The 9834-nt window shown below is 49.8% G+C and overlaps 1 protein-coding gene across 1 annotated transcript; it reads left to right on the top strand.

Annotated features, from left to right (window-relative positions):
• Nucleotides 1-2727: 2727 nt before the first annotated feature.
• Nucleotides 2728-8819, top strand: LOC146237443 (aspartate aminotransferase, cytoplasmic). Its single transcript, XM_084685576.1, has 9 exons — nt 2728-2954; nt 4154-4335; nt 4651-4774; nt 5023-5135; nt 5283-5387; nt 6227-6377; nt 6778-6943; nt 7367-7509; nt 7869-8819. The coding sequence occupies exons 1-9, from the start codon at nt 2846-2848 to the stop codon at nt 8006-8008; spliced, it is 1233 nt and encodes a 410-aa protein (XP_084541702.1). The 5' UTR covers nt 2728-2845; the 3' UTR covers nt 8009-8819.
• The last annotated feature ends 1015 nt before the right edge of the window (nt 8820-9834 follow it).

Here is a 9834-nt window from a genome sequence, read left to right as displayed (position 1 = left end):
GCTCTCTCTCTCTCTCTCTCTCTCTTCCTATCCCTCTCTCCTGCTATCCTTCTCTACTTCCACCCTCCTCTCCTTCCATCTCTCTCTCCTTCCTTCCCTCCAGTCCAGACCAGTCAGGATTGATGTCACCGCCGGCCAGGTAAAACAAACAGCAGGCATGCGCTCCTATTGGACTTCACTCAACACCTGACCCCCGACCCCCCCCTCGACCCCCCCTCCCCCCGAACCCCCCCCGACCCCCCCCGACCCCTGGCGTTGTCCCCCTCCGAGGCGCTGAGCTGTTTGTTGCTGTGTAACGTTTGACACAGATCACTTCCTCACAGAAAGCCCTTCCTGGGCTAGACTCAACATAGTTTCTGGCCCCCCCACACACACCACACACACACTTCCTGCTCACACACACACACACACACACACACACACACAAGGCCATGCACATCAGCATGACAATACCAAGTGGGGTTTGGAAGTGGGGGATTTTTTTTTCTGGTAGAAGGTGTTTCCAATCCCAAATGCGTTCTCTCTTTATGTGGGGGCGGAGGTGTGGAGGGAACTCACATTCAGACAGATGGTTTCTTCTTCACCAACAGGCCCTGGTCATCATCAGCCCCAGGGGGCCTCCCTGTCAACCTGTCCCCAGTGACGCCTCTCCTCGCCCAGCCTCAACTCCCCCAGAGGGCCCCTAGTCCCGGGAGCTCCACAAATCTGATAATTGCCTGGCTGACAAGGGCAGGTCTATGATCTGCCTTCCGAGGCCGCAGACCTCCACAGCCCTCGGATCAGGGCTAGGACACACAGTGGACGAGGTTATGGTGTGATGGGGAGGGGGTTTAGAAGGCATGCAGGTGCAGTACCCCTTGAATGTTACCACACACACACACACATCCAGGGACACCTCGGTACGTTGGCAGGCGATGACTGAGGACCACCAGCCTGCTCAGACACCGTTTGAGAGGAGAAGAAGGAGATTCCTTCCACTGGAAAATAACTTAACTATTGACAAACAGTCCTGTATCTTTACCCCCTTCTGCGTGGTTCCTTCTGTATTCACTAGGAAACGATTTGATAGAACTGCACTTTGAATGACACAAAGAATTCTGCTAAAAAATTCCAGAACTGTGTCCAGAACTCCATTTAGAATTCCAGAACTGTGCATAGAATTCCATTAAGAATTCCATAAAGGTGCTTAGAGTGCCTTTCTCCTGCACTGCACTTTGCCAGTCCTTAAGTACTGAACAGATCCTTCCCCCTTCCCTCTCCCAGAAACATCTGAGAGTCTTTGTCACGTCCATCTCCCCAGCAGAGAGACAGAGAGAGACAGAGAGGCAGAGAGAGAGGTGTAAAGAGAGAGAGAGACATTAGAGAGAGAGATAAAGTGAGAGACACAAAGAGAGACGCGCGGACGTCCATCACCTTGACAAATTGTCTCAATCACCTTCATCCTCGCAGTGCTGGCCTCTCACCCTTTGAAATACAACACTGTTGATGGCTCATGGCAGCTTTCTCCTCCGAGGGGGGAGGGGGGAGGGGGGAGGGGAGGGGGGAGGAGGGGGAGGAGGGGGAAGGAAGGGGGGTGAGAAGGCTTTTCTGACCCTGACAGAGTGCAAAAGGAAGCAGTGAGAAGAAGTGAGCTTCTTCGTGTATGTGTGCGTGTGTGTGTATCTGTGTGTGTGTATGTGTATCTGCGTGTGTGTGTGTATGTGTGCGTGTGTGTGTATCTGTGTGTGTGCGTGTGTGTATCTGTGTGTGTATGTGTGTGTGTATCTGCGTGTGTGTGTGTGTATGTGTGCGTGTATCTGTGTGTGTGTGTGTGTGTGTGTGTGTGTGTGTGCGTGTGCATCTGTGTGTGTGTTTCCGTGTGCTAGGCTGTGCTTATGTGGTGGAATCACTCCACCGATACAAAAACATGCTTCTCTCTAGTCCGGGGTGGTGAAAAGTGGGAGCTAGAGAAGAGAAGCCTTAGCCATTCATCAAACAGCTCTCAGAAGAGAGAGGGAGAGAGACATAGAGAGAGAGACAGAGAGACAGAGAGACAGAGAGAGAGACAGAGAGGATGAGAGAAAGACAGAGAAAGTGCAAGAGAGATCGAGTATGTGTTTGTGTCTGTGAGAGGGGCAGAGAAAAAAGAGAATAAGATACTTTGTGAGGAGAGTAAGAGAAAAGATAAGGATAGAATGAGGGAGAGACAGAGAGAGGATGAGAGAGAGAGTAAGAGAACAGTTAGGGATGGAATGAGAGAGAGGACGAGAGAGAGAGAGAGAGAGAGAGAGAGAGAGAGAGAGAGAGAGAGAGAGAGAGAGAGAGAAGACACCTGCCTAGTCATTCTGACTGCACACTGCTTGCTAAGGGTGACATCTTGTGGCACACAGAGAAATGTATGTTATGGTAACGGAAATTGTTATCTGAATCAACATGAACTTCTCACTCTCAGGGGCTCCTCTATTATTTCGTTTATTGTAGTTGTAGGCTTTCCAACAAATAACATCACACATTCATTTTAGATATAGGCCTTCTGAATTATACAATTGACAGATGTATGTTAAGGTGGGCCGTGCTTTGATTTGATCGGTTTCTAAAATCATAGTTTAAAGACTAAAATAAGAAAAGGTTTCCTTTGTAAAATCATACCATTTATTGACCTTTAATATTCTTGGCTGGCATTGGCTTTTTGGCAGCCCCAGTGAATGTTTCCTACAATCTCATTGGCTGAGGGATTCACGCCCGTTCCTTACCACTCGGAAACGTTGAAGGTTATCTTCGCTGTCTCTCCAAGCTACTGAACCGGGTACCCACAAAACACACCCCATCTCTCCATCACATACCCTGCACCGGGATCCGTTAAACTATGTCTTTATTCAGCGAGGTTCCCCAGGCGCCTCCGGTGGCTGTCTTTAAACTGACTGCGGATTTCCGTGAGGACACACACGCCCAGAAAGTGAATTTAGGAGTCGGAGGTAAGTGTAACCATTTTATGTAGCTAACTTTAGCTAGCCAGCGCTGTCACTATGTTGAATAGCCTCAACGTGGGCTAGACGTCTTAGCACTAGCAATCAGTGCTGTACAATGACATCGTTAACTAGGCTAGCAAGCTAGCTAACGACTGCCTCTTTGCATTTCAGAAAGCTGGGCAAATAACAGGGTCTTTACTTTGACCTTCGCCGCTGTCACGGAAGCTAGTGCTAGCTAGCCAATGTCAGCTAGCACAATGTAAACCGATCCGAGTTGAGGCTTTATCTCAACGACGGATGGAGAACCAGCATGTATACTGCCAACAACATGCATTTGACAGACTTGTCACATATAAACTATGCATAAATTACAAATCGTGATAGGTAGCGTAGTAACCAGCGGGCACTACTCTCCTCCACAGTCATTTGGTTCCTCGTGACCATGCACTTGTCACACCGTGCGCCCAAGTGACGCGATAGCTGGCTAGCGAGCAAAGTGGACACACAGTCCGTACTCGGATGACGAGCAGTAGCTGAAGAGTTCAGTTCTCAGATGACTCAGAACCTACAACTGATCTAGGAATAGGTCTAGATCGAACAACAACAAAAAATCTTTACTAATCGCTCCTAATATGATTCTACTTATTATATCCGTGCATAACTAAATTGTAAAGCTCTTCCTTACGTAGTAACCTAAGTAAGAACACATAACTGTCCCTTCTCACGCGATGCTGTCTGTCGAGCTTTTTGTCGAGGGGTTTGTGTTGGTGTGTGTGTGTGTGTGTGGCTGCCTGTAATATGAAACTTGGCAGGCTGTGTGGGTTGAGAGAGTATCACACACACACTCCCATGTTCAGGGTGACCTCCAGCATAGTGTTGCACTACACGGACGTGCATTCAGTAAAATCCCTGTGCAATACGATGGATATACATATCTTCCTTTCATACATTTAAAGAAATATATCACTAGTGATATAGTAAAGTAGGAATGGAGGGTGTATCTCAGTGGTAAAGTATTCAGTAAACTACACTGGATGGAGTCACCTGTGCTAAATAATAAACATACACACATTACTCTTGCTTCAATGTTAACCTTTACATTGTTTTCCCCTCCCTTCTCTTTCCTCCCTGCACCTCCCACCATCCTACCTCCTCTCTTCCTCCCACCATCCCACCTCCTCCTCTCCCCCGCCCCCCCCCCCCAGCCTACCGTACAGATGAGTGCCTGCCCTGGGTTCTGCCGGTGGTGAAGAAGGTGGAGCGGATGATTGTGGAGGACAGCAGTCTGAACCACGAGTACCTGCCCATCCTGGGCCTCCCGGAGCTGCGCTCCGCAGCCTCCAAGGTCGCCCTGGGAGACGACAGCCCCGCCATCAAGGAGAACAGGGTAGGGATTGGACCAGGCTGCTGTCAGTCAGGGAGAACAGGGTGGGGATTAGACCACGGCGTTGTCAGTCAAGTAGTCCTGGGCTGAGGAGAGTTTTAGTCTGAACAGAAGCAGATGAGGTCTAGTAGGAAGACATCTGGGTTCAGTTGACTCTCCTGAATGAGTCAGCATGTTTCTCTCTCTCCATCTCTGTCTCTCTCTGTCTCTCTCTGTCTCTGTGTCTCTCTCTCTGTCTCTATCTCTGTCTCTCTATCTGTCTCTCTCTAACTCTGTCTGTCTCTGTCTCTCTCTCTCTATTTGTCTCTCTGCCTCCAGGTGGGAGGAGTCCAGGCATTGGGAGGGACCGGGGCGTTGAGGATTGGGGCAGAGTTTCTGCGTCGCTGGTACAACGGCGTCAACAACACGGCCACGCCTATTTACGTTTCCGCGCCAACCTGGGGTCAGTGGGCGGAGCAAGCACTCGGAATCACAGAATATGAGGGGATTCTTGAGCAGAAAGATACATGTTTTTACTGAGCCTTGAGATACTCATGTGTATACCTTCCTTCCTGTCTTCCTCCCCTCTGCCCCTCACCCCTCTTCATTCCTCTTCCACTGATCCCTCTCCCCCTCCTTTTCCTCTCCGGTTTTCCGTTTCTCTTCCTCCCTCCACCCTTCCTTCACCCTTCCTCCTCTTCCCCCCTGTAGAGAACCACAATGCCGTGTTTGCTGATGCAGGCTTCAAGGACATCCGTCCGTACCACTACTGGGACGGCGCTAAGAGAGGCCTCGACCTGGCCGGCCTACTGGATGACCTGGAGGTGAGGAGGGGAGCGGGTGTGGTGAGGGAGGGAGGATGGGTGGATGGATGGAGGGTGAAAGGAGAGAAGGACAAACAGTGCTAGGGAAGGCAGAGTTGATAGAAACATTGCTCTCCTCAACTCTCCTCTTTCTTGATTGGCTGACAGAAAGCTCCGGAACACTCCGTCTTCGTGCTGCACGCGTGCGCCCACAACCCCACAGGAACAGACCCCACCCCGGACGAGTGGAAGCAGATCTCTGACATCATGAAAGTGAGTCACCTCTACACCCAGGCTTCCTTTATTCTGTCTTTCTCTCCTCCTCACACTCCCTCTCTATCTCACCTCTTCTCTTCCTCTCTCCTCTTCCTCTCTCTCCCCTCTAATCCTCCCTTCTTTCTCCTCTCTCCTCCCTAATCCTCCCTTCTCTCCTCCTCTCTCTCCTCCCTAATCCTCCCTTCTCTCCTTTTCTCTCTCCTCCCTAATCCTACCTTCTCTCCTTTTCTCTCTCCTCTCTAATCCTCCCTTCTCTCCTCCTCTCTCTCCTCCCTAATCCTCCCTTCTCTCCTTTTCTCTCTCCTCTCTAATCCTTCCTTCTCTCCTTCTCTCTCTCCTCTGTAATCCTCCCCTCTCTCCCCTCTCTCCTCTCTCTCCTCTCTCCTCCTCTCCCCCTCCCCTCTCTCCTCTCTCTCCTCCTCTCCCCCTCCCCTCTCTCCTCTCTCTCCTCCTCTCCCCCTCCCCTCTCTCCTCTCTCTCCTCCTCTCCCCCTCCCCTCTCTCCTCTCTCTCTTCTCCCCCTCCCCTCTCTCCTCTCTCTCCTCCTCTCCCCCTCCCCTCTCTCCTCTCTCTCCTCCTCTCCCCCTCCCCTCTCTCCTCTCTCTCCTCCTCTCCCCCTCCCCTCTCTCCTCTCTCTCCTCCTCCCCTCTCTCCTCTCTCTCCTCCTCTCCCCCTCCCCTCTCTCCTCTCTCTCCTCCTCTCCCCCTCCCCTCTCTCCTCTCTCTCCTCCTCTCCCCCTCCCCTCTCTCCTCTCTCTCCTCCCCTCTCTCCCTCTCTCTCCTCTCTCTCCCCTCTCTCCTCTCTCTCCTCCTCTCCCCCTCCCCTCTCTCCCCGCAGAGGAGGAGTCTGTTTGTGTTCTTTGACTCGGCCTATCAGGGCTTTGCGTCGGGCAGTCTGGATAAGGATGCCTGGGCCATCCGCTACTTTGTGTCTCAGGGCTTTGAGCTGCTCTGCGCCCAGTCCTTCTCCAAGAACTTCGGCCTCTACAGTGAGGACACACACACACACACACATTCAAATATAAACACACACACACACTTATAAACGGATGCACACACACACATTCACACACTCACTCATACATATATACACGCGCATACACACATGCATATACATACACGTATACACACACACATTTATATTTATGCATATATTTATAGATACACAAATACATACACATGTATGTATGTACGTGTGTATATATGTTGTTTGTGTATATATATATATATATATATATATATATATATATATATGTATATATATTTATATATAACTGCATACACTCACACATCTAAAAAACACTTCTGCCAACCCACCTGTTGTGTTCCTCTCCTCCATTTGTTTGTTTGTTTGTTTGTTTGTTTGTTTGTTTGTTTGTTTGTCCTCAGACGAGAGAGTGGGCAACCTGACTGTGGTTGCCAAGGACAACGACAACCTGGGGCGTGTCCTGTCTCAGATGGAGAAGATCGTGCGCACCACCTGGTCTAACCCCCCCTCCCAGGGCGCCCGCATCGTGGCCATCACGCTCAACAACCCCCAGCTGTTCTCCGAGTGGTACGGCCCGTCTGCTCCCCTCCACACACACACCCCTCATCTGGGTTAGAGTGGTACAGTCCTAACATCCGCGCCCTGTCATCCACCTTTGTTTTCTCTCTCTCTCTCTCTCTCTCTCTCTCTCTCTCTCTCTCTCTCTCTCTCTCTCTCTCTCTCTCTCTCTCTCTCTCTCTCTCTCTCTCTCTCTCTCTCTCTCTCTCTCTCTCTCTCTCTCTCTCTCTCTCTCTCTCTCTCTCTCTCTCTCTCTCTCTCTCTCTCTCTCTCTCTCTCTCTCTCTCTCTCTCTCTCTGTGTGTGTCTCTCTCTCTCTCTGTGTGTCTCTCTCTCTCTGTCTCTCTTTCTCTCTCTCTCTCTGTCTCTCTGTCTCTGTGTGTCTCTGTGTCTCTGTGTCTCTCTGTATCTCTCCCCTCTCTCCCTCCTGCAGGAAGGACAATGTGAAGACCATGGCAGACCGGGTGTTGCTGATGAGGGCTGAGCTGAAGTCTAAGCTGCAGGCCCTGGGGACTCCTGGCACCTGGGACCACATCACCCAGCAGATAGGCATGTTCAGCTTCACCGGACTGAACCGTGAGTACACACACACACACACACACACACACTACATATGTACAATCATCACACACACACACACACACACACACAAACACACACTACATATGTACAATCATCACACACACACACACATACTACATATGTACAATCATCACACACACACACACACACACTACATATGTACAATCATCACGCACACACACACACACACTACATATGTACAATCATCACACACGCAACACACAAGCATCGCACACACATGCAAGCCACTACCACATGTCCCATATTCACACATTCCAACTAAACCACCTGTTATCTCTCTCATGCTCTCACTGTCTTCTCTCGTTCCTTCGCCTCTTCCCTCCCTCCCACAGCTAAGCAGGTGGAGTTCATGATCAAGGAGAGGCACGTATACCTGATGGCTAGCGGTCGCATCAACATGTGCGGTCTGACCAGCAAGAACATCGACTATGTGGCCCAGTCCATCCATGAGACGGTCACCAAGGTCCAGTAAGAACACATCCCGCTTCCCGTTTCCTGTCTCCATCTCAGGAAGTGACCTCGCGTTTGTCCGCCTCTACTTCCTCCTCAGTGTGTGTGTATGTGCTCTCTCTCTCTCCAGATTACTGAGTCATCTATGAGCAATGTAACGGCTCCTAGTCCAATCATTTCACTTCCCCGATTCCCCCCTCCCCCCCCACAGCACCACCTTTGTGTCTGCAGTGTCATATATATTAAAGATAGAACTTTCCTGACTGAACAGAACACAGCTGAAGAACACAAACGCACACCATTCTAGAACAGTCTCTCCTGTTCAGAAAGCAGGGCATTGTGGGTAATATGGGTGGGTGGGGGTGTATTCAGGAGGTCACTGCCTATGGCTTGTGTCATGATTCAAAGGTCAGTAAGGGTCATGCATGTGCCTAAAGGTCAAAGTTGAACAGAAAGTACATTTCTGTGTCCTGTGTTTAGCCCCTTGGTCGAGCAGCTGCCAAACAGAGTGGGGTCTGGGGACATCTGAACCCCTTAGAAAATGTAACGCTGTTTCATCGAGACTAAATTGTGTGCCAACGATGAACAAAATCACCAGGTCCTTTATTTGAAGTAAATAGATAAGGTGTTTATGTATCAAACTGAAGTGCTATGAAGAAGACTGTAATTGACAACCCTGTCAACCTGTGACATTTCTGCAGTCTTATTGTTGTTTGTTTGTTTTGGTGTCCAGTGGGTGCACCCACATAATCACTCACTGATTCGTCATGGTAACACACCATGGTAACTGTATGTGTGAGTTCATACAGGAACAATAAAAGTCTGTCACGTGATCCCAGCAAAGTCACAATTATTTCTTTGGCGTCTATGTTTTACTTTAAAAAGAAAATCCTGCATCGCAAGTGACCTGGTGTGGATATGGACAGGAGACAGAAATCAGGACTGAAGACAGGAAAACATTCGGTGTCTCTTTATATTTCTGAACATTTGATGCAAAAGTCACATACTTAATAACGTCCAAGTCATCAGTTGAACATACTCTCATAAAATCTCATAAATGTACAATACCATTGTATCTACATGTTTTTTTCTCTCATAGATTGAAAAAAAGATTTTACTAATTACATTATAGATTTGCTGTGTCTTGCTCCCGTGTTAATCTTTCAAGTGCTACAAGGAGAAAATCCCTTGTAGGTGTTTATAAAACCTTGATATTCGTTCGATTCAGAATCAGATCTGAGAGCAGTGGTTTTTTCCTCTGTTGCCCCCCTACTTCATCCCAGGAGCTGCAAATCTGACCTGAGATCAGATTTTAGCATCATGGCTTCTGTTGGAACTGGACCCAGAAGGAAAGCTCTGGTTGGTCGAGAGCTCCACGCCCAAGCAGCAAGCAGAGTTCTGATTGGTTGCAGGCTCCACGCCCATGCAGCAAAAGTGACTCAGCAGTTTCTTGATATTGCACACTGGGACGTTTCTCCCTCCTCAATCTGACCAATAGGAATCTCACAGTCCAGCCCTCCCTCTTACCACCTCTTCTCCCTCCATCTCCCCCCTCACAACCCCCTCCTCTCCCCTAACAACCCCCTCCTCTCTCTCCATCTCCCCCCTCACAACCCCCTCCTCTCCCCTAACAACCCCCTCCTCTCTCTCCATCTCCCCCCTCACATTCTCCTCCTCTCGCTTTCTCAGTCCACCCCTCCCTCCACCTCTCCCTCCATCCTGCAGTCACAATCTGAGGCCGGGACACACCCCTCCTCTCCCTCCACTTCTCTCTCCTCCTCCCTCCATCACACCAGAGCAAGAGAAGGGGGAGCGGGGGAGGGGTGCGGACCAAAGTGAGGGACAAAC

The sequence above is a fragment of the Hypomesus nipponensis genome, chromosome 21 (assembly GCF_054491055.1).
Source record: "Hypomesus nipponensis isolate SF chromosome 21, ASM5449105v1, whole genome shotgun sequence".
Classification (NCBI taxonomy): Eukaryota; Metazoa; Chordata; class Actinopteri; order Osmeriformes; family Osmeridae; genus Hypomesus; species Hypomesus nipponensis.
The sequence above is the reverse complement of the archived record's forward strand: the minus strand, read 5'-3'. Positions and strand labels throughout refer to the sequence as shown.

Coding starts and splice junctions, on each gene's coding strand:
- LOC146237443 (XM_084685576.1), top strand. CDS start 2,846: ATGTCTTTATTCAGCGAGGTTCCCCAGGCGCCTCCGGTGGCTGTCTTT. Junction 5,136..5,282: donor GCCTACTGGATGACCTGGAG/GTGAGGAGGGGA, acceptor ATTGGCTGACAG/AAAGCTCCGGAACACTCCGT. Junction 6,944..7,366: donor CCCCAGCTGTTCTCCGAGTG/GTACGGCCCGTC, acceptor TCCCTCCTGCAG/GAAGGACAATGTGAAGACCA.